The sequence below is a fragment of the Cervus elaphus genome, chromosome 14, assembly GCF_910594005.1.
Source record: "Cervus elaphus chromosome 14, mCerEla1.1, whole genome shotgun sequence".
Lineage (NCBI taxonomy): Eukaryota > Metazoa > Chordata > Mammalia > Artiodactyla > Cervidae > Cervus > Cervus elaphus.
In genome coordinates this window covers 32,010,646-32,036,041 of record NC_057828.1, presented here as the reverse complement: position 1 = coordinate 32,036,041, position 25,396 = coordinate 32,010,646, and the positions used below count along the sequence as shown (strand labels likewise).

General features: G+C 35.0%; 1 protein-coding gene across 9 annotated transcripts in view; it reads left to right on the top strand.

Annotated features, from left to right (window-relative positions):
* CDC42BPA (CDC42 binding protein kinase alpha) overlaps positions 1-25,396 on the top strand; it is a 296,309-nt gene that overhangs the window by 99,922 nt on the left and 170,991 nt on the right. For all 9 annotated transcript variants that reach the window (XM_043923191.1, XM_043923188.1, XM_043923189.1 and 6 more), the window contains exons 3-4: positions 1,386-1,469; positions 10,435-10,530. In XM_043923191.1, coding sequence (XP_043779126.1) covers positions 1,386-1,469; positions 10,435-10,530 — 180 coding nt within the window. The remainder of the gene's footprint in view (positions 1-1,385; positions 1,470-10,434; positions 10,531-25,396) is intronic.

Here is a 25,396-nt window from a genome sequence, read left to right as displayed (position 1 = left end):
CACGCCAGGCCTCCCTGTCCATCACCAACTCCCAGAGTTTACTCAAACTCATGTCCATTGTTTATGACATTTACCAAGGTATATTCTAGTTCAGATAACATTATAGTATTATATACTGATTTCCATTATACATGGTCATATAAGTGTTATTGCACTCTGATCCAAAAATAAATTTATTAAATGACCCTGATATGTACATTTACTATTAGGGTTTTAAAAAGTTTAGCACTTGAGTTTAAACCTCAAATTTAAAAAATTCTCTATTCTTGTAAATATCCCTTTAAACTGTTTGAAGATATGCTGTACATAGTTTATTTTCTGTTTCTTCATATTAGAGCAGTATTTGTTTTCCCTTTCCAGCCTCCAACAGCTGGTAACAGCGTTTGTCTTCTCTTCTATAGTTCATCATCTGCTGTGTAGCATCCTCAGTGAACTGCAAAGGCCCTTTGAGATTATCTAGTCAAACTGAGGGAGAGAAGTAGAAACAGAAATGTCATCACTTTATTGAGAGTAGGAAAAAAAGGGGGGATTACTTATTTATATTTGACAGTTTTTTGATCCAGAACTAAAATGCAAAATACAGAAATATCTGTTCTTTTTTTTGTTGGGAAGGAATGTGGGAAGTGTACGATTTGTAGAGATATCAGCCTTAATTGATCTTTAGGGGTGTGTGTGTGTTGTCAGGGGGGGTTTGGTTTAGTGTGCAAGACTATGTGGCATGAAAAATAATATCATTTTCAGTTTATGTCATACTGTTTGATCCCCTGAAATGTATTTGTTTTGGCAGCTGGCTTTACCTGTAACATCGTGTTGGAATTTGGCATGCAGTGTTTAATGTTGTTTAGTCGCTAAGTGGTGTCTGACTCTTTGTGACCCCATAGACTGTAATCCGCCATGCTTCTCTAGCTATGGGATTTCCCAGGCAAGAATACTGGAGTGGGTTGCCATTTCCTTCTCCATGGGATCTTCCCAACCCAGGGATTGAACCCATGTCTCCTGCTTGGCAGGCGGATTCTTTACCACTGAGCCACCTGGGAAGCTCACAGTGTTTACTAAGCTTTAGTTATTTCATATGGTATATTTTGGTCAATTTTTTAGATAGTAGATACTGAGTTTAATTTCCAGGGATGAAAACTTGAAAAGGAAAATATAATATATAATCACCAACTGATACCGTGTTCAAAAACAAGAGTTGTTTGGCTTATGTTCACTAATGTAACTTTTTCAACTGACAGTATTATTTGATTTAGGATCTTAGAATTTGAACTGCATGGAAATCATTGATAATTTTGGTATTTATTTTTTTTACAGAGAGGAAAAAGGAAAATGGATGACTGAAAAAAGTATTATGTGTCATATTTTAAAAGTTGTATTTCCTTTTCTAGGTTGCTGTAGTGAAACTAAAAAATGCAGATAAAGTATTTGCCATGAAAATATTGAATAAATGGGAAATGCTGAAAAGAGCTGAGGTAAGATTCTAATTATTAGAATATTTAAATAATATCTTAGAAATATTTTTAGAGAAAAATAAAATTATAGAGAGTCAATAGATCTTTTAAGTATCATTTAGTAACCTTTTATCTATGATGGCATCATTTTTTTAGGCCTGAAACAAATTTAGGAATTCACAGTTGTGATATAGTTATTATAAGTGTTACATTCATGATGATATTTTAATGTTGTCTGAAAACCAAATGGAAACTCTTGTAATGTCAGGTTTCACCCTTATGTTAAAAGGATGTATGGCAACCAGTTTCTTTTATAGGAAGAAATTTTGTAGTGATTGATATCCAATTTGATGTAACTTGTTTATATTGTTTTGTATTTATCTCTATTCTGCTCTAAGCAAAAGCCAGCAGGAGTTTTGAATATGGCCTATAAGAATTCTGTTTATTGCTGACTATGCAGTTAAATTTATGTTATGTCCTATATTATTAAGAATGAGAGTAAAGTCTTCTGTTGTAAGAATTGTCAGCATTTTTATCTTGGTACTAAATTTGAGGGAAAGACTGACTGGAGTGCTGTTAAAAATGTCTAGTAGCTGGTATGGTATGGTCGGAACTAACATTCTGTGTAAATTTTGGGGGGAGCTGTTCTAGAGGTCTCCTGTTGTGCTAGGTTCTAGTGAGTTCCTGGGTGAGGCAGGGCATTCAGGGGCCTTGGGGATGCAGAACTTACCAGTGTGGGAGTATTTAAATATTTTAACTTGCAGAAGGGTTATACTGCTGAATAGGTGAGTATTAGCCCTGGAGGCTAGTAAGATCCATAAGAGAATAATGAGAAATTAGCCCTTAGAAATCTTTCTTTATATATCAGTACTTGTAGCAACCTAAAAAACAATCAACACATAGGGAAAAGCAAAAATGGTTCCTATAATGATAGATACATACCATGGGAGTGACAGTGCGTGCGTGCTCAGCTTCTCATCGTATCCAGCTCTTTTTGACCCCGAGGACTGTAGCCCACCAGGCTCCTTTGTCCATGGGACTTCCCAGCTAAGAATACTGGAGCGGGTAGCCATTTCTGAATCCAGGGATCAAACCTGTGTCTTCCGCATGAGCAGGTGGATTCTTCACCACTGAGCCACTAAGAAAGCCCCATAGGGAAAGTAAATACTTCAATATTTCTTTCTTTTAGAAAATATGGAAAATATAACAAAATTCAGAAAAGAAAATAATAATCACTTGTATTCCATCACTTAGGATTAATAACATTTTGGGCATGTTTTGCTTTTAGTCTTTTTCTTTTTTTTGTCTACTGAAAAAGCTGCACAAGTGAAATGCAGATAAATTCTTTGTAATGTCACATTACAGATAAAGCTAAAATACTCATTGACTATACCCCACCCAAGTGCAGCCCCTCTCTGCCTCCCAGAGGTAATTACAGAGAGTTAATAAAATCCTGTTTAAAAAAGTATCTGGAAAGTTTTATGTCATATATCTCTGACATTTGTGCCCGTGCCTATTTTATTCAATAACTTCAGTATTTACTTTTGCATTTCCCCTTACTATCACTGGTCAGACTGAGTTCAGTATGCCGTCTATTTATTAGAAAGTGCTTTTGAAATTGGCCTTGATCGAAGGGAAAGGAGGTGAAACATAATTTATCAGGGAGACGTCAGGCTGTCCCAGCAGTCTGTTGATCCAGCAGGGAACTGGGGAGCAGAAATGGTCCTTCAGAGTTGTCCTGCCTTAGACCAGATGATTGACCTCTTTGCAGTTGCCTTAGTCAGTCATTGGATACGGGCTGCCTCCAAAAGGACATGGATGTGGTCTAGTAGGCTTTTGGCAGCTGAAACAAAGCCAGGAGGGACTGACGGCATTGCTGACAGTTGGAGCAATTAAGTCTTATTATTAAAAAATAGTAAATAATTATGTTCTTAATTGTTTTTCAGAATTCATAATTGTGGGTTAGTGTTCCAGGATTAGAACTTTTAAAAGATTGAATTAAAGTTTGTACTTGCTTTTTATGATGTTGGCTGTTGGGGAAGAATTTTGAAAAGAAAGAGTAACTGGTTTAGCTTTACTTATTGACTGGAGGAAGTGGCAAAATTGAGGATAAAACAGGAGTAATTGAAAATTAAATATCATTTTGTTGCATTATAAAATCATTCATATAGTCTGTTTCTGGGGCAAAACGGAATAGACATGCTTCTTTTTATCTCTCCCTTTAAGTACAGTTAAAGACCATGGACATTATGTATAAAACAAATATATGAAGACTCTGAAAGGCAGAAAGAATGTGGACCAGCTAGGGGCCATGGAACCCAAGGAACATCACTAATTCTGTGAAGTCTGTATTATTCTGAAGGAACAACCAGATAAGGACCATACAAAGAAAGTTAGAGATCAATATGCCTCATGAATATAGATGCCAGTACCCTTAACAAAATACTAGTCAATAGAATTTGGCAATATATAAAGTGAATTATACCCTGTGAGCAAGTGGGGTTTGTTTGAGGGATACAAGGCTGGTTCATTATTTGAAAAGAACTTGCCTCAAACTACTTGAAACTTTCATTTTTTTAGGAGGAATTTCTCCATTGAAACTTTTAAAGAGGAGTTCATTTTAAAGCATTTTAAAGGATGGAATTATATTTTTATGCTTGAATTGTCAAATCCTTCTTTAAAAAAATTAAGAAGAAACTTATTTTGATCATTACTTATCCAGCTTTGGAAAACTGGTCCTACCAGTGATGCTTAATAAATTACAAGTGAACAGCAAAATTTCTTACTTTTTTAGTCTGTGTATTGTTGATACTTTAAAACAATTTTCAGAGATTTACCTCCAATCTGTTTGTCGTATTTATTTCTATTTTTGTTGTGTAACAAATATATAATTAGTGCACCACAGATTATTTGAAGGTACTAGGAAACTTGTCTCTTTCTGTACCTGGCAGATAAATAATTAGTAAATAATCCTGTAGTTACAAGAGCTTTTCTTGTGGCTCAGCTGGTAAAGAATCTGCCTGCAATGCGGGAGACCTGGGTTCTATCCCTGGGTTGGGAAGATTCCCTGGCGAAGCGAAAGGCTACCCAGTCCAGTATTCTGGCCTGGAGAAATCCATGGGGTCACAAAGAGTTGGACACGACTGAGCAACTTTCACTTATAGTTACAAAGATTAATATATATATAGATTCATCATTTACAAACTTTGTTAGTATGTCAACAATGTCTTAAGTTAACTTCTCCCAATCAATTCTGTAAATTTTACTTTCTCTTCAAATTTACTCAACTCTTAAAGATTTCACTCACATGGAAGATGTGTTACTCATTTCATTGGAAGATGCAGAATCGTTTACGGAAGTGCTGTCCGTCTCAAGAGTCAAACCTTTCTGAGGCTCAATTGTCTCTGTACCATATAGTGGAGGAATAATATATCTTAGTTTAAGTGGGATAGTACTGGCTTGTGCCTCTTGTCTTACTATTTTTGTTATTGTTGTTAGCCCTATTTTATTATTTTTATAATTGACATGCCAGTAGCAACAGTAGTAATAGTAGTAATGAATTCAGGTCATTAGATTGGGATTGCCTCTCCTTCCTGACCTGTTACCTGTAATAAAAAAGAAAATGCAAGCACTGTAGGAAATAAGAAGTAAAAAGATAAAAGCTTTTTTTTCTTCCTCAGATAACCAGTCTTTCTGTTCAAAGTAAATCATTACTAAGAGTTTAGTTTCTTATTTATCCTTTTTTTCTCTTAGATAAATATATATTTACCTAAATATATATTTATTTGTATACTGTTCATGTTGTATAATGTTCTTTCTGTCATGAGTTACCTTGACAAAGACCGTTCTCAGTGAACATTCAGGTGATTTAGAGCTAGTTCCAAACAGGGCTAAATTTCCACACAGAAGCACACATTTTTTTTTTTTCCTGGCAGTGGACACAAATTTTGAACATATTCAAAGAAATGTCCTTGTTGATATCTTTGAGTAAAACAGATGGTGAATTTATGAGGGTTTACTGAATTGAAAATATAAACACATGGGATATGAGTATTTATCATGGGGTTTCTGTGGTTGGTTAGTGCTGGGCCCTCTGTAGGCCCTTTCAGTTTTGAAATACATGCTGTTCAGTTCTAAGACATTTTCTCGTATTACTTCTTTGGTAATTTCCTTTTTTCTGTTTCTTTCGCTCTGTCTTTCTGAAAGTTTTATTTGGATATACTCTTAATGGACCAGTTAGCTGATTTCTCATTATTTCTTTTCTAGTGAGGTTGTATTGGCTTTTGCTGTAATACTTCAGTTGGGTGTTTTATTTCTTCAACCACCCTTTTAGTATCCAGTAGCACTCCCTTTGATCTTTTTTTTTTCATGTTCCTTTTTAGTGAGCCTGTGCCTCTGGACTGTAAACTTAAACAGTTTCTAAGTTTTTTCCTCCCTCTTTAGGTAAGACAGGATGCTCCAGCTGACTGGTATTAGGTGTTCTGTTTTCTACCCGTCAGGAGGTCAATTAGGCTCTGCTCCTACTCCAACAGATTCGGGTCTGGTTAATTAGTTTCACCTTAAGGGCAGGCCTTGTTAAGAACTGAGTGCTGCGGCAAGTTTCAAAATGGTTTCCTTTCCTTTCTTCCTGCTGGAAAATCTAGGAGATTTTTCTCCTTTATTTACTGTTATTGTGTGATGGAGCTCCTGGAGGTGAGACTAAAAAATTGTGTAATTCTCCCTGACTGGGTCCCCTGCAGTGTTGAACTCTCAGAGTTGTCCAGACTCTAGCAATCATTCTCAGTTGAGTTTGTCTTACTCCCAGCAGCATCAGTTCTGGTTTCTGTGGCTCTTTCTGCTCTGGCATCTCTGCTCTGGCAAGCTGCAATATGTTCCCTTTTTGTATATCTAGTTTCATGGTTGCAATGTTTTCTTATCTCTAAAATATATATTTGTATGTGTATATGTATATACATCCTTCTTGCCTTGTCTCCGTCCCCTCTATTTAATTCTTTTTCTGTTTGGGACTATTAATTAACATTGATTGCTATCATGAAATGTCAAAAATTATTTTTAACTGTTGGCTTATGATTTTAATTGAATTTTGCAGTCCTTAAACACCACACCCCTCCATCTCTCATTTATGTAATTACTTAATCTATTATTTTAGAGTTTTCTCTGTAGAGGCCTTACATATCTTTTACTAAGTTTACTCTGAGATAGTTGGTGTTTTTAACTTGCTTTTGGAAATGGCATTATTTATTTATTTTTATCTTTTGAAAATGATATTATTTAAAAAGATATTTTATAATTGTTGCAATTATATAGGAATATAATTTATGTATGTTGACTTTTAAATTCTGTTAATTTATCTGTTTTCTTTTGTGATTTCTTTCTATGCATCCATGTTGTCTGCTAATAAAAATAATTTTCCCTCTTCTTCAGTTCAGTTCAGTCTTTCAGTCGTGTCCAACTCTTTGTGACCCCATGAACCGCAGCATGCCAGGCCTCCCTGTCCATCGCCAACTCCTGGAGTTTACCCAGACTCATGTCCATTGAGTTGGTGATGTCATCCAACCATCTCATCCTCTGTCGTCCCCTTCTCCTCCTGCCCTCAATCTTTCCCAGAATCAGGGTCTTTTCAAATGAGTCAGCATTTTGCATCAGGTGGCCAAAGTATTGGAGTTCAGCTTTGCTCTCCTTAGTAATCTTTATATACCTTTTATTTCTTCTTAACTAATTTCACTTGTGAGGAAAACAATGGAGTAGGAATGCCAGACTTTCATCTTATAAATGTTTCTTATTTATCCTTAATAGTTGATTTTACTCTATTGAATAGTGAAGGTGAAGTCGCTCAGTCGTGTCTGACTCTTTGCAACCCCATAGATGGTAGCCTACTGAACTGTCCCATCCATGGGATTTTCCAGGCAAGAATACTAGAGTGGGTTGCCACTTCCTCCTCCAGGGGATCTTTCTGACCCAGGAATCTAACCTGCATTTCCTGCGTGTTAGGTGAATTCTTTACCTGATGAGCCACTGGGGAAGCCTAAGTGCATGAGAGTTGATGAAATAAGATTGAAAAATAAAGTAACTGTTGAAATTGGTGATGGGTACATTGAGAGCAGAGGATTACTTTATTTGTATGTGTTTAAAGTTTTATATTATGGTTTACATTTTATGTTTTAAAAATTTTGTTTTTTCACTGCATAGTTTAGAACAGATCAGAATCTACTAAAGTTAATTCTGTTGACAGGTAGTCTTTGAAGTTTTATTTAGAGCTACCAGTAAGTCACATTTTCATATTTTAGCTGGAAATATCTTTAAAATTTCAGCTGTTGTGGGAAGATAAAGTCAGGAGTAAGGAGTCTCCTAGACTTGATAAACTTCACTACTTCTTTAAAATGATAGCAGCAAACCATAACCTCAGGTCAGTTAAAATCTAAGACAGAATTTAGTGGTGAGTATGTCAATGATACTATTTCCCCCCTAAAGTGAACAGAAGCATAATTATGGTAGTTTTTAATAATGAATTTATAAGTAAATTGCCCATTCATTTGGTTTAAGTTTTATTTGTTTTTAAGATTTTCCTTGGTGATGGTGTTTAATGAGTGGCTTTAGAAATTCTATTGCATCAGACAGCAAAAGAGACACAGATGTAAAGAGCAGACTTTTGGACTCTGTGGGAGAAGGCGAGGGTGGGATGTTCTGAGAGAATAGCAATGAAACAAGTATACTATCAAGGGTGAAACAGACCACCAGCCCATGTTGGATGCATGAGACAAGTGCTCTGGGCTGGTGCACTAGGAAGACCCAGAGGGATGGGATGGGGAGGGAGGTGGGAGGGGGGATCGGGATGGGGAACACATGTAAATCCATGGCTGATTCATGTCAATGTATGGCAAAAACCACTACAATATTGTAAAGTAATTAGCCTCCAACTAATAAAAATAAATGGAAAAAAAAGAGCAAAAATAAAAATACAATCTATCAAAAAAAAAAAAAAAGATTTTTGGACTCTGGGAGAAGGCGAGGGTGGGATGATTTGAGAGAATAGCACTGAAACATGTACATTACCATATGTAAAATAGATGACCAGTGCAAGTTCGATGCATGAAGCGGGGCACTCAAAGTCGGTGCTCTGGGAGAACCCAGAGGGGTGGGTTGGGGAGTGGGGTGGGAGGGGGGTTCAGGATGGGGGGGGCACATGTTCACCTGTGGCTGATTCAGGTTGCTGTATGGCAGAAAACACCACAAAGTAATTAGCCTCCAATTAAAATAAATTAATTCATTAAAAAAAGAAATTCTGTTGCATCAAATAAAATTTATGGAAATACATGAAAAAAATTAGGGCACTTACTTAGGTTAGATAATGTGAGTTGTTTTGTATATCATGACTATTGAATTTATCTTGTGGGAAATAAATTACTAGGTACCTACTATGTGTAGGATACTGCATGATAATTTTTAAATGTGTATGAAATATGGTACAGCCATTGAGAAAAATTAGGTAGGTTTCTATGTACAGGTATGGAAGGCTGTTCAGATATGTTGTTACTTGAAAAAATGACTTATAGAGCACTGTGATCTCATTTGTGTAAAGAAAGAAAAGTTAGGGGAGATGGGATACCACATGAATATAGGGTGTGTGTATCTATGTGCATGTGTCTGTATGTGTGTATGTACAAAGAAATTTTCTGAAAAGAAATTCAACTGAGTTATTGGTGTTAATCATTGTATGTAACAAGGGGACAATGAATCTATGAGAGAGTTTCAGTTTCTACTTTACCTTTCAGTTCTTTTTGAAACTTTCTGGCGTAGTGGTTTTTTAATTAAAACTTAAAAAATATATTGTAGAATTGTATCATACAAAGTTATTTTTTATTTTTAGTAACATATTTCTAAGATTCTCCAGGCTGTATCTTTATAATAATAGAAGTATATCCTGAGAATAATTAAAACTTTTTTAAATCAGAAAAAGATAATCCTTTAGAGAAAATGGGCAAAGGGAGTTTTTCAAAGAAAACGCAGATATCTAATAAGCATATGTAAAATTATTTATCACCTGTAATTAAGAATATGCTAATTAAAAGAATGATGAGATATTATTTCATACACATCTTATTGAAACATGCTTAAAAGTCTAACAGTGCCAAGTGCAGTTCAGGATGTTGTGGAAAACAGGTGATTTCATACCCTGGGGTGAAGGTAGAAATTGGTATAGCACTTAGGAAAGAAACTAGGTTGTATCTGATAAGGTTGAAAATGTTTAAGTCTAGCATTTCTGCTTCCAAGTGTATACCCTGGAGAAACTCTTGTATATTTGTACAAATATATTTATTGCAATGTTGAAATGATGCAAATTTGGGAATAACCTATGTTTTCATGATTGGGAGGGTTACATGAGGCAATTCTGCTATGATCATAGAATGAAATACTATAGCAATTAAAAATTAAATAGCCATTATTGATTAAAAAGTAATCATGTTGCAAAGGGATAGATATAGTTACACTATTCACAGGAATTTTCAAAACACAGCTTTTCTATTGTTTTTGGACACATACATGTGTAATAAAGCATGTGATGGGAGGAATATATACTAACTTCAGATTATTCATTTTTCTTAGAGGAAGAACTGATAATTCTCTAGAAATAGGAAGGCTACAACTTCTATTTTCTTAAAAGCAAGTAGGTTAGGAGTAAATGTGACATTGTTGACATTTATGTTATCTAAATGGTAGATTGAACCATGGTTGTTAAATAATTCTGTGTACTTTTCTGATTTTTTGAACTATAACTAATTTTAAATATAAGGTACTTTTAAGTTTACTATTCAGTTATTCAGTTTTTGAGGGTTCTTTGAAACTTGATTTATTGGAAGTCATATAATGTTGGATGTATTCCTTTTTCATAACAGAAAGTATAATAAATATTTGAATAATTGTTTGCATAATATATTTCCTAGTTTTACATAAAGTATTCTTTATCTAAATTTTTTTTCCTTTTCAGACAGCATGTTTTCGTGAAGAAAGGGATGTGTTAGTGAATGGAGACAATAAATGGATTACAACTTTGCATTATGCTTTCCAGGATGACAATAACTTAGTAAGAATCATTTTTATATGTTTTATTAAGAATCATTTTTATATGTTTCTATATATTACCTATTTATTGGCAAAATTTAGCATTATTTTTCTCTTAAGCATTGTTTAAATGTAAATGTTACTTAGAAAACCACTTTATTTCAGAGCATATAAGTTTGATATGTGATTTGTTTCCCTGGGTAATTCAATACCTTTCAGTTGGAATTTTTAATGTTTTTTAGTAAGTAAGTCAAATACAAACAGATGTAAATTCTGTAAAAGGTGGTCAGGATTTTTTCCCCATGATTCTGTCAATGTATTTTATTTGTATTGTAAATGTAATAGTATTCTATTACCATTTAGAATTTTGCATATTTTTCAAAGTTGTCATGTGCTTCTTTAAGTAGAGCCATATTTAAAATGTAGGCTTTGTTTAATTTTATATTAACATCATGGACCACTAGACAAAAGAAGTTGGGGGAGAGCTTGGAGGAAAATCAAACTATTAGAAACACTGTCAAATGAAGATTGAAGAGATGAACAAGTGAATAGGAAAATAAGGCAGACTCTACCACAGTTGAACATAAGATTCCTGAGCTATTACTTAGGAATCTTCATTTTCTGACCCCAATTTTTATTTCAAGATTTATTTTTTAGCATGCATATGCTTAGTGACTGCTTTCTGCCAGCCACTACACTATGTACTGGGATATAAAAATTAATAAGACATTTTTCATTTGATAAGCATTTATTGGACATGTCCTGTGTGCTTGGCACTATTCTTTAGATTCTAGCAATTTGGTAGTAAATAAGACAGACAAAGATCTTATTCTTAAACTCTTGTGAGGGAAACCAGATAAGCAATTCATAGTCAATTAAATAATATTTTCACATTGTTTCCTGTAAAGAAAAATATAACATGTATTCAAAGATATAAAGTCAATAAGGGCTCTTCTAAGACAAGTGTGAGTTGGCTAAACCAAGAAGGGAGGAGAGACAGAGGGGTTGGTGAACATGGAGATCTGAAGCCACCTGTTATGTTCCTATTGATGGAGGATAGAGAAAGAGGCTTTGGCGATGAGGGAGGAGAGATACATGAGTCACACTGTATAGCTCTTTATACATTATGGTATGTAAATTAGACTTTAACAGCCATGAGTGTCAAAAGCAAAATTTTTTTAAATCATAGAACTCGTGTGTGTGATTTTTAAAATGACATTATATCTGAAAGCCAGCTTATTTGGTAAAGAATCCGCCTGCAATGCAGGAGACCTGGGTTCAATTCCTGGGTTGGGAAGATCCCTGGAGAAGGGAACAGCTACCCATTCCTGTATTCTGGCCTGGAGAATTCCATGGACTGTATAGTCCATGGGGTCACAAAGACACAGAGTGACTTTGACTTTCACTTTGATATCTGAAAGCCTAGACAGTGAAGCATATAGAAATGCAACTGCCCAGATTGATATCTTAGCTTTCCTCATGCTTTTTCAGGGTTCTTTCTCAGAGCAAAACTGCTGTTTTAGGACTGTGGAAGGGTTTGTGGCAGGAAAGGATGGGGTTGTCAGAGGAATGAGAGAAAGGCTAATAGGACTATGATAAGGAGGGGAGAGATATATAAAATGAGGCTTCCTGAGTGTAGGCCATGCAGAAGAGTTCAAATTTTATTCTAATTTCAAGGAGGATTTTAAGGACAGTGTGATAATCAGTTTTGTATTTTACACAGAACATCTTAGCAGCAGTGTGAAGGATGGATTTTAGAGGGCTAGACTAGAGAGACTAGTTAGGAGACAATATTCGGGTGACAAGTAATGAGGATTTGAATAAAGCTGATAGAGGGAGGGGATGGATTCAGGTACTATGTAGGAAGTAAAATAATCAGAAATTGTGTTACAGTGAATATCAGTGGTGGAGAGAAGAATCAAAATGATTCCCAGTTTTCTGGTGTCTGACTTATGGGGTTCAGTACTTGATAGTTGATTCTGGAGTTGGGGAATATAGCAAGGAAGAGAAAATTTAGAGTAGATGGGAAAATGATTAGTTTAATTTGGTGTATGTTGGGTTTGAATTATAGTGTGATCTATTTAATGGGTTATAGATATTAGTCTGGTGTTTCTAAGGGTAAATAGCACCATTTATTTTGGAGTTATTATCTTATAGACCAGATTTTGGTAAACTCTGACCTGTGGTTTAAATCTGGACCACCACCTATTTTCACACAGCCTGCAAGCTAAGAATTATTTTTGCAGTTTTAAATAGTTGAAAAGAAGTCAAAAGAAGAATATTTTGTGACTTGTGAATCTTTTAAAGTTCAGATTTCACTGTCTGTAGTTTTATTGACATAGCCATGCCATTGATTTGCATACTACCTATGGCTGCTTTTGTGCCTCAGTCGCAAAGTTGATTAGTTGTGATGGAGACTGGCCCTGTGACAGAGGGTAACACTGTATGTATTACTCATTGCTTTGCACTGCTGTGCTCAACAGACTATAAATTGCAGTGACATTTCAAGTGCTGTATATATGTGTGTGTGTGTGTGTGTGTGTATATATATGTATATATATATATCGCTATACCATGGCATTTTGTATTTAAATTAATAGCACATACGCTTCATGTCAAAATAAGAAAGGTAGATTTTTCAACTATCATGCTCTTAAGGCACAGTAGATTGTGGATTATTTTATTAATGAATTAAATTACAGCGTGGTGTTTATTACACCACTGTGCTTCATTTGTGCTAATAGAATACAGTAAACGTCTACACCGCTAAACTGAGCACTCATCACAACATTCCTAACTCACAGGAAAGCAGCAGTCAGAAAAGTTAGGAAAGGTAACCCAATATCTTACCACAGCAGAACCTCTTCACAAAATAAAAAATGAGTGAGGCTGCAACTATAGTACCTGAGTGTCTCATTTATTAACCAAGCAAGGAAAGCCATTGACTAAGATTGAGTTAATTAAATCATATATGACTGCAGCAGCCAAAGAAATGTGTCCACAGAAAATAAACTTGTGTAAGACTTAAGGAGAACAGTTATTCAAAGAATTGAGGACATTGGAAGGAGCATCAGTGTTGGATTATAAAACCAGGGAGATAATCATTTCCTATCACACTGAGAGGTTTTCTTTGACTCTTGAGTTGAAAGATGTTGCTGATTCTGCTCAATCCTTGTTATTTGCGGAATCAGTGTTTGAGTTTGAAGTATCTGAGGAATTAGCCTCTCTGAATAGTTGTTGTGGAATCATTATTGTCATATTATTAGGTTGGCGCAAACATAATTGCAGTTTTGGACCATGAATTTTAAATCATTATAACTAGGCTCAAATATATCTTTATTGATCAAAATAGGAACCATTATAATCAACACATTTTTGCCAATGAGAAATAAGTTTATTCCTGTAGTGTAAAAATCCACGCTTTGAGATTTGATGAACTCTTGGAAAGTATCTTCTGCATCCTGCTGGTTGTGAAAGTATTTTCCCTGCAGTAAGTTGTCTAGATACTTGAAGAAGTGGTAGTCGGTTGGCGAGAGGGCAGGTGAATATGGCATATGAGGCAAAACTTCGTAGCCTAATTCCTTCAACTTTGGAAGCATTGGTTGTACAACTGGGCATTATCATGGAGAATTGGGTTCTTTCTGTTGACTGGTGCTAGCGTCAGGCATTGCAGTTTTCGATGCATCTCATCGATTGCTGAGCCTCCTTCTCAGATGTAACAATTTTGCCGGGATTCAGAAAGGTGTAGTAGATCAGACTCGCAACAGACCACCAAACAGTAATCATGACCTTTTATTTCGTGCAAGTTTGGCTTTGGGAAGTGCTTTAGAGGAGCTTCTTGGTCCAGCCATTGAGCTTGTCGTCACCAGTTGTCGTATAAAATCCACTTTTGGTCACACATCACAATTCAATTGAGAAATGGTTCACTGTTGTTGCGTAAAACAAAAGATGATAATACTTCAAAGCAATGATTTTCTTGATTTTCTGGTCAGCTCATAAGGCACCCATATACTGAGCCTTTTCACCTTTCCAATTTGCTTCAAATGCCAAATGACTGTAGAATGGCATTGAACATTGAATGCCAATATTGAATTTTTGGACAACTTCTCGTGTGATTGTAAGAGGATCAGCTTCTGTAATGGCTCTCAGTTGGTCGTTGTAAACTTTCAATGTATGGCCACTGTGCTCTTCATCTTCAAGGCTTTTGTCTCCTTTGCAAAACTTCTTGAACCACCACTGTACATTCTTTAGCAGTTCCTGGACCAAATGCATTGTTGATGTTGTGAGTTGTCTCTGCTGCTTTATGAGCCATTTTGAACTCAAGAAAATTGCTTGAATTTACTTTTTGTCTAACATCATTTTCCTAGTCTAAAATAAATATAAAATAAACAGCAAGTAATAAGTCAGTAGCAAAAAAAAAAACCATAAAGCGAGAAATGTGCATTAAAATGATACATAACATAACCACATTTATTTAAGAATATATTCCGGTATCAAAGTCAAACTTCAACAATGCAAAAACTGCAGTTACTTTTGCACCAACCTAGTATTTTCAAAGAAGTTGAGAAAATATTGTTTTGATACATCCTGAATTGGAATCTGCTAAAATGTGTTACAATTGAGTGTGGTAAAAGAGGAAAAGGCTTATTTGGACAGATTTACAAATTATTTGAAAATATTAGGTGCTTAAAGCCTGTGGATGTTCATTTTCGTGTTAATCAGCAGGCAGCTTGCTGCAAGTATTTGAATCTATCATGTATTGAACCAGTAGTATCAAAGTTGTGCTTCATTCACTTTTTTGGAAACAACTATTGTCATTTCCATGGATTTTTTTTTTTTTTTGGTCAAATCAAAAGCCAAACATTCTTGCTACGCCATACACCCATTCACTGATTTTGCAGTGGTAACATTTAATTACACTATTTTGAACAAAGAGCTTGCTGAATATTTCTGAGCCTAAAACCCCACCTTCAACCATTATTGTAAAGTATTGAATAGGCTTGGAAATTAGCTTTTCCTGTAGACTTGATAGTTTTCAAAATAAACAACACTTCCATGAAAAGCTATGCTGTGGTGGTCATTTTGACAGCTAATGTTTGAATTACAAGAAATGTCAAGCTGCTGTATCTACTTCCCATATTGTTAAAAGTGAAAAGGAGAGAGATCTCCATTTCTGTATAGATTTGCAGCAGATAGATCTTTTGAGGTCAAACTACAGTTCTAACATCAGTTCTTGGCACCTGATGCAAGTGTGAAGGAAATGTTCATAGTTCAAAATCCGTTTAACTGGGCAGTGAAGAACTTCCATCTAACTTTCACTTAGACATGGTTAATCTGCAGTAATGACATGCTTAAACCCAAGTATCAGGAGAAAAATTTTATAGCATTCTATAAATGCCTTACAGCTGAGGAATATGCTCAATCAAAATTATATACTTGTGAACTGACAGTACCTTTTCTTGTGAATAGATAGTTTCACAGATGGGATGTGTAGAATCTCATTCCAGATCAGCATTTACAGATATACATTTGCAGTAGATTTTTGATGACTTGAGGTTTCCCTGTTAGTTCACCTGGTGAAGAATCTGCCTGCACTTCAGGAGACCCCGGTTCAATTCCTGTGTCAGGAAAACCCGGAGAAGGGAACAGCTACCCACTTCTGTATTCTGGCCTGGAGAATTCCATGGACTGTATAGTCCACGGGTTCACAAAGAGATGAACATGACTGAGCGACTTTCGATTCAACTTTCTTTTGTTATAGGGATCACTAACTTTGAGCCCCAGTTAAGCAAGCTTTTATATTCCCCTCTCCTTACAAAAGTATTACATTCTCTCATTAGTAGTCTGTATTACCAAAACTGTACTAATTATCATTATATTTTGAATTTTGCTAATGAAATATGTGGAAATTTTTTCTGTTATTGTATACGTACCTATACGTTATTTTTATTTTGCCTCTTGCCTGCCAAGTCTAAACCCTATTTACTGTACAGTCCTTTACAGGAAAACTTGGCCAACATCTTTTGCAGATAACAGTGAATACAAGGAGCGAATGAGAATCAATAAGTAGTGCTTGTGAAATGAGAAAACAGGTGTGCCTGGAGAAGACAGAGAGAGAGGACACACTTGAAGTAGAAAATTTGTGGACATGATCCGAGCAAGAAAGAGAATCAAAATACTGCACCATGAAAGCTAAAGCAGGGAGAGTTGGTAGAGGAAACTATTAGCAGCGTTTAGTATTGTTGTTATTGTTCATTCATGTCCGACTCTTTGCGACACTGTGGACTGCAGCACACCAGGCTTCCCTGTCTTTCACCGTCTCCTGGAGCTTGCTCAAACTCACGTCCATTCAGTCGGTGATGCCATCCGACCATTATCCTCTGCTGTCCCCTTCTACTCCTTCCTTCAATCTTTCCCAGCATCAGGGTCTTTTCTAATGAGTTGGCCCTTTGCATCCGGTGGCCAGAATATCAGAGCTTTAGCTTCAGCGTCAGTCCTTCCAATGAATATTCAGGACTGATTTCCTTTAGGATTGACTGATTTTGATCTCCTTGCAGTCCAAGGTGCTAAATAAAAAAGAGATGACTGGAAATACTGTGCCCACCCAAATTCTTTGTTTCAGCCTCAGTGGAATACCCTCCATTCTTGAACATACTCTGTACTCTTCTATACTTTTCTTCATTTTTATTTTCCATAATACCTTTCATGCTATGTCACTCCTCTTCCTCTTCCTGCCACTAGTCCTGTTGAAGTCTAGCCAGTACTTTAAAACTGTGCTCAAATTCTCTGTCTTAAAGTAATTCAGAATTCACAATTTGAATTAATCTTTCCTATTTCATTTTACCTTTACATTTTTAGTACTGCTATTATATGATTAACCTCTGTGTGTGTGTGTCTTTGATTTTTTTGGTACAACTTTAAAAATTTTTGAATAAATGACATGAACCCTGCTATCTTTAGCTAAAATATAATTAGAGATTATTGAAACTTAATAGTTGGGGGGTTTGTCTGATTATCAGGAGAGATCAAGATGTTCAAGCAGGGTCATTACTTGTACTTATATTCCATACATGCTTCCAGAGTACAGCAGTGTTTTTCAAACTTCCAATTGTGACCCGTTAGTGAGTTATAAAATCAATTTAGTAGCTTACAACCAGCACTTAAAAAATTAAATAGAATATCAAACGACAGAGTTCAAGTAATAAGAATAAATATTATTTCATAACATTTATTTCTTTTATAATCATTACTGAATATTCATATAAACCATATTTTTTATTGTGGGTTATAGTCAGGATTGCCTAAAAGTCATGACATAGAGCTTTGCACATTTTAGTTGCTCAGTTGTTAAATTGATTGAAATATTTGACTTGAATTTACCATACTTACATGAAATTTTAGGGATGAATGTATCATTTCAAATGTAATCTGCATAGATCAGCAAATTTAAGAGTAAGTCAAACATGTGCCAAGTATTTGCTTAGCAAAATTATAACAGTTTATCATAGCTTTGCAAAAATTTTAAGGACTATAGACCACTATGACAATGTATTCTACTGTGGATAGATATAACACTGTATATTTATGGTTTGCTTAAAATCTACATTTGCTATAAATACAGAAATATATACAATGGAAATAGTGTCCAAATACCAAATTTTACATAGCAAAATTTTGCCTAATTCAGAGGTTCTCTCTCCTTTGAGTTATTGAGTCTTATCTGTGCTTTTTGTATTTGACACCAGGATTAATATTTCTTTTTCAGAGACATTTTTAAAAAATTATGTGTATATGCCAGTCATTACTTATATTAAAGTTTCACAGTAACTGAGGAGGACTGAAATGCTGTAGAACTCAGATCTCCTGTAAACTGTCAACTTTTCCTTATGGAAACCTTCATGGTATGAGTCAGAAGTCCTAAATTATCTTAGTTATCATCAAAGATTTTCTTTTTAATATTTATAAAATATAAGAAAATAAAATTGTTTAAAAATATTGACAAGCCTAACTGTAGATACCCAAAAGGAAATTTTATTATACATAGTTATTTTCCAGAATAACTTTTAACCCTAGTAGCCCTAAACCAGTCAAATAAGTAATAAAATTTTCAGAGCTATACAGTTAAAGAAAGCTGTGATAAATATTCAGTAACTTGACTTTCATTTGTAATAAGTTCAGATTCACTATATTTGGTTTATAAAACATAATCATAGCATATGTGCATTTTATTTACTAGGAAGAAGTTGAATAATTTAATGAATGATATTAAGATGTGATTAGAACATTTTTTTCCTTGAAAACTCACTAAAGACAAGCCTACTTGGTTGCATGTATATGGACACATAAACTTAATCACTTAGACATCATTTAGAATATTACAAAGCAACAAAATTTCTTCTTCTTATTTTTTTATCCACTCTTTCCTATTTAGTTATTTTTTTTTGTTTGAGAAAAAAACAGGAAGATATTTAAAGCAAAAATTTTACTTTTTGAATTAGCATTTGTAAACTGATTAGCGGGTGAAAGATATTTATTGAATTGTATGTAGTCATATGAACTTCAAATTCTTACAGGAATCCAGTTTGTGCTGAAGATAGGAATAGTTAGAAAGGTATTTTTGTAAAGAGTGAAAAAACAAAAAGCTAGAAGGGATAAATAAAAGTGGGGCTCTAAGGACTGACTATTAATCTCTTCATGTTACAACAAGATGACTAGAGGAGTTTGGTGTTCTCCCTAAGAAGACTTCTAAAGCATATCTGTTCTGTGAAATGTTTTTTCCTTTGCACTGTTTATTTGTTGTATGTTTTCACATGGTTTATTGTATGCCTTCATAGCATTCTTTTATTGTATGTTTTCACATACCTTAGCATTCTTTCCTTGGAATGTTGTTCCTTAAAAAGCAAAACTTTTAATTAAGGATTTTTTAGAAATTCAGAATTGGAAATTTCCTGATGTGTATATTCACATCTAGAGACCTGTTTATTTTGGAGGGATACAAGATTTCTGAAGACTCGGCCTGTATCCTTAATTTCTTTTTTTGTTATCCTAGTGCTTAGTACATGCTCTTTATGTCATGGATATTGGCAGCTTTTTTACTGAACGCTGAGTCTCTTTAATTTGAGTAAGATGGAAACTGATCAGAGGATCAAGAACCCACTGAGTTCTGACTTGCCCGCTCTTTAATGTATGTTTGGGCAAATAATTTATCTTCATTCTCTTTTATTACATAGCCATAAAATAGGGATAAACAGTCATATCCCTTTCTCCAGTATAGGACATTATATAAATTATAATTACTGTACTTTCATTCTATAACTCCTACTTCTGGAGAAAATGAAAGCCATTGGCTACTCCAGCATGAACTTTAACTTTCTATGCTCTGACCTCAGCATTTCCTTTCATTTCTCCCCTGTATAGAAATTTACCCATATTTGGACCTCTTCCTATCAATGTGGATGAGGTATATCTTTATATTTAGGATTATTCCTGTTGTCCTTTGCGTTTGACTCCATCACCTTTGGCCTTTAGCAGAACTTGACTCCATTGGTCAACTTCAGTTTGACTAGATTTTTTTCCCCCTTCTATACAGTGAGCTCTGTACAGTGATCTCTATACATTAAAAAGTTAACAGTTTCACCCTCTTAAGGTAACTGATGTTAACTTTTTTGTATTCTTTCATTTTTTATGCGTTGTAGAATTGTATGTGTGTGTACGATATTTTCTCTCCTTTTATAAAAATGGAATTACAAAGTATATATTACACTGCAGCTTGCTGTTGTCACTTAAAATATCTCATGGGCATGTATGTTTAATTTTCTCTTGGGCAACAGTATAATATTTCACAGAATGAATATATTCAGTGGATCCAATTACCGGTTTTGTTGTTGATTTCTATTCATATTTTCATATTTGCTCCAGTTATCAGCAGTGCTGCGCAGTAAGCATTCTTGCCTGTATGCCTTACACATTGGAGCTTTTATTTTAATTGACTATATTTGAAGGTGGGAGGAGAAGGGGACATGACATGGTTGAATGGCATCACTAACTCAATGGACATGAATTTGAGTAAACTCCATGAGTTGGTGATGGACAGGGAGGCCTGGTGTGCTGCAGTCCATGGGGTTGCAAAGAGTCGGACACGACTGAGCAACTGAACTGAACTGATATTCCTAAGAGTGGAAATGCTAGATCGAGGGGTGTGCATCTTTTAAAGTTCAATAAATACTGTGAAATTACTTTCCCAAATAGTTGTAGTCACTCATCTTTCAAAAAATCAGTGTTTGTTTTTTAACTCACTTTCTTTAAAACAGTAGTGATCTTTTTGCTAGTTGCATTGATGAAAGATATCTCATTGTTGCTTTGGTTTTGGTTATGTATGTATTGGCTAGTTGTGTTTCCTCTTAAGGGAGTTACCTGTTAATAGCCTCAGCCTAGTTTTGCTGGATTCCTTCCCCTCTTCTTGACAGTTGGTAGGACCGCTCTATGTTAGATTATCATCTCCTCAACATGTCATCTGAATGTTGCCTCTCAGTCTCTAATTTTCGTAAACTCGTTTAAAGACATTGTTGCCATATTGAGTATTTTAAAGGTAGTCAACCTGTAAGAAGTAGATACTTGTCCTACTGGATATTAAATTAGTCAGTGAGAACAGTATGATACTGATGCAGAAATAGACAACTACAGCAGAATAGAGTGCCCAAGAGCAGACCCAAGTGTATTTAGCATCTTAAAATGTGATGAAGGGGCATTTCAATTAAGTTGGAGGAAAGAATGGGGTATTTAACTACTTGTTTTAGATAATTGACTCTTTGCATATGAGAAAATACTCTTCACACCCTGTACAAAAAAATCAATAGATTTCAGATGAATAAGTGAACCACATTAAAATTAGGTTTTTTTCCTTTCCTCTTCCTACAGCAGTACCCTCTGCCTATCTCTGTCAGAGATCTATATTACATTAAAAATGCCCATTTATTTGTATTTTTTCTTCATTAGATTGCAAATACCACGAAGGCAAGAACTGTGTCTTGTTAATTGTATTTCCCCTGCATACATGTAATGTTAGCACTTAGACATTTTATGTATATGTGTGTATATATATATATATGGAATTAGTGAATGATTTAATTTGTCCCTGTCTTGTTCTGTATTCTATTTTCCACTCCCAAGAGAATTATCTACAGAATAAAATGTATTATAGAAAGCTGTTCACTTTGGCCGTAAACTTGCAGTAGTGATATAATCAAGAGAGGCCTGGAGCCTGGATTAGGATAGTTGATAGTTGGTAGGGTTAGAAGTAGATGGACTTCACAGATTTAGTAGGAAGTAGACTCAACAAAACCCTGATGATTTAGTTGAATGTTATAGTGAATAATAAAGGAGAAAGCATAAAAGAATGACAGAGACAGTCACTGGGATATGTTGTAGAGGAAAAGGGCCTTTTTTTCCTTCATGAGATTATTACTTGTCTGCCTTTTTGGATGTGTTTTGTCTGTCTAACACTAAAACCCTATTGTGAGTGTAGTTCATTTTCTTTTCTCTTGCAAATCTCCTTTTGTGTTTTCTGCTTCTTGCTTTTCCCAGTTGCTGAATTCTGTCTTTACTGTACCTACTCTACCTCTGAGGACAAGATAGGAGGAAAATGTGAATAGTCAAAGGCAGAACACTCTTAGCAAGCAGGATAGGAAAGCAAGGAATACTTAAGTACTTATATTTTATTCTCTCTCAAGGATGGTTTTATACTGTAGAAGAGATACATAATGCACACTAAAAGATTGGAAGGGAAGGAATTCGTGGAGTTTTGGGTTTGTTAAGTGAAGCACAAAGCGTGTGAGGATGAAAGTAGAAATAGATGGTGACTCTTGGAGCCTAAGTTTTAAATGGTGACGGTGGGTGGAAAAAATGTTATGATGATTGTTTTTTAGCTGTTTATTGATAGATGGTATACTCAGAATTTAGGATTCTGGTATGGCAAGAATAGAGTACACTTTCAAGAGAGGAGAGCTTTTGATGTAAAAGCCTTTGATCTATTTATACTTTGTGTGGTACCAAAAAAAAAAGTCCTGATTGGTATCTAGTAAATGTTTATTGGAGAATAAGTTATGTTTTATGACTTTCTATGTATAAATATTAAGATTCTAGTTTTAATAGATATTTTTTTATTTGAAAAGTTTCTGTATGTGCTACTATAATCAGTACTTCTTTTTAAAGTTACTTAGAGCTGTGGATTTCTTCTCCATATCCATCACCAATTTTAGCAACATGTTTAGAACAAAATTTTACTACATTAAATTAGTCTGTTCTAACTTTCTTGACAGTCTGTTAAACATTAGACCTAGTAAATACAGCAAGTAAACCATAGACCATAATTTGAAATACACTGTTTTCCTGATTTTCAAGGATTAACAAAATGAAATGTTTCTTTTATTTAACAAAATTGCCCATGCTTATAATTTTAATGTATAATAATAAGAATGTGACTTTTCTCAAGACTTTTAAATCTTAATGTCAGCTTGGTAATAAACTTGAAATAGTAACTCCCTTCTATAATAAAATCACCTTAAGACATTATAACTGGCATTTAAATATATTCTGTTTACTAGCCTTCTTGTTAAATGCTGTACTCTGGAGAAAGTAACATTATTGTAGTTATATAGATAAGAAAGTAAAGTGCCAAAGGAATTAATTTTTCAAAATCCATTTATAACCCACAGTTAGAATTTGAATGCAGGTTTTTCTGAGTACAAAGCCTTCTTTCCACTATGTTTAGCTTTCACTCACTGTATAATAGAAACTATGTAACATATCAATATACTCATGTATATGTAACACATATCTAGAAAATAACAAAGAAGTAGTCTAGAAATAGCAAAAAGTTATGACAGGCATAGTCTATAATCTAACAACTCAGATTGCATTTTGTTATATACTCCTTGTTTTTTCTTTTTTGGTATACTCACACTGTACAGGAACACTATTGTTTTTATTTACATTATTGCACACTACTTCACTTCTGACGTTAGATGTGTGGATTTTCCACGTGTCAAGCAATTCTCCCACACCAACTGGGTGTCCTCTAATTTAACTCAACTCTGATACTGTCCACCTGGAGAAGGCATCAAATCTCACAGGTTAAGGGTTCAGTCCTTCAAGACGTCCCCACTATATACTCCCCAAAACAAGGTCCATGTTGTTACTTGTGCTTCTGACCTCCAGGCTGTAGATGAGAGATTTTTACCACCCTCTCCTCAAATTCAGTTTCTTTGCTAAAGCAGCTCACAGAACTCAGGAGCAGTCCAATGAAAGAGATGTGAAGGGTAGGCATGGAGCTTCATGCCCACTCTCAGGATATACCACTCTCCCAGACCTCCCCTTGTTCATCAACCTAGGTGCTCTGTAAACCCCATTCTGAGTTTTTATGAAGGCCTCACAACTTAAGCCAATCAATAATTGGCCATTGATTTTTTTTTTAATTGAAGCATAGTTGATTTACAGTGCTGTGTTAGTTGCTGGTGTATAGCAGTGTGATTCAGGTATACACATACACACATATATATATACACATTCTTTTTCATATTCTTTTCCATAATGTTTTATTGTAGAATATTGAATATAGTTCCCTGTGCTGTGGAGTAGGACCTTATTGTTTATTTTATATACAATAGTTTGTATGTGCTATTCCCAAACTCCTAATTTATCCCTCTCCCACCTCCTTTCCCCTTTGGTAACCATACCTACATTTGTTTTCTATGTAGGTGAGTGAGTCTGTTTCTGTTTTGAAAATAAGTTCATTTGTGTTATATTTTAGATTCCACAGATAAGTGATACCATATGGTGTTTGTCTTTCTGTCTGACTGACTTCACTTAATATGATAATCTCTACATCCATCTACGTTACTGCAAATGTTATTATTTCATGCTTTTAAGGGCCGAGTAATATTCCATTATGCATATATACCACATCTTCTTTATCCTTTTATCTGTCAGTGGACCTTCAGGTTACTTCCATGTCTTGGAAGTTATAAATAGTACTGCTATGAACATTGAGGATGTATGTATCTTTTTGAAATATCATTTCCTCCAGATATGTGCCCAGGAGTGGGATTGCTGGATCATATAGATATTGATGATTTACTCAATTTCCAGTTCCTTACCCTGGAGGTCACAAGTGAGGGCTCTGGGGGTGAGGGTGTGAGACTGAAAGTTCGATACTCTCCTTCTGGTTGGTTCCCCAGGCAACCAGCCCCCATCCTTAGGTTTCGTAGAGATTTTCCAAGAGTCACCTTATAAACTCTGTTGTGGCTGAAAGGAACTTGTTATAAATAACAAAAGACACCTTTATATTGTCATTTGGGAAATCCCAATGGTTTTTTTTTTTAAACTTATTTATTTTAATTGGAGGCTAATTACTTTACAATATTGTAGTCGTTTTTGCCGTACACTGACATGAATCAGCCATGGGTTTACCTGTGTTCCTCATCCTGAACCCCGCTCCCACCTCCCTCCCCATCCCATTCCTCTGAGTCATCCCAGTGCACCAGCCCTGGGCACCCTGTCTCATGCATCGAACCTGGACTGGCGATCTGTTTCACATATGATAATATACATGTTTCAGTGTTATTCTCTCAGATCATCCCACCCTCACCTTCTCCCACAGAGTCCAAAAGACCGTTCTTTACATCTGTGTCTCTTTTGCTGTCTTGTATATAGGGTTATTGTTACCATCTTTCTAAATTCCAGTGGTTTTAAGAAACTCTCTACTCTATTCCAAAAATATATATATTTCTTATTATAAATCACAATATTACATACCCATCAGAGTTTGTATCTAAAATTAGGTCTCCTCTGTTTATGTATACCTAAGAAAAGTCTTTACTGATTCAAGATGA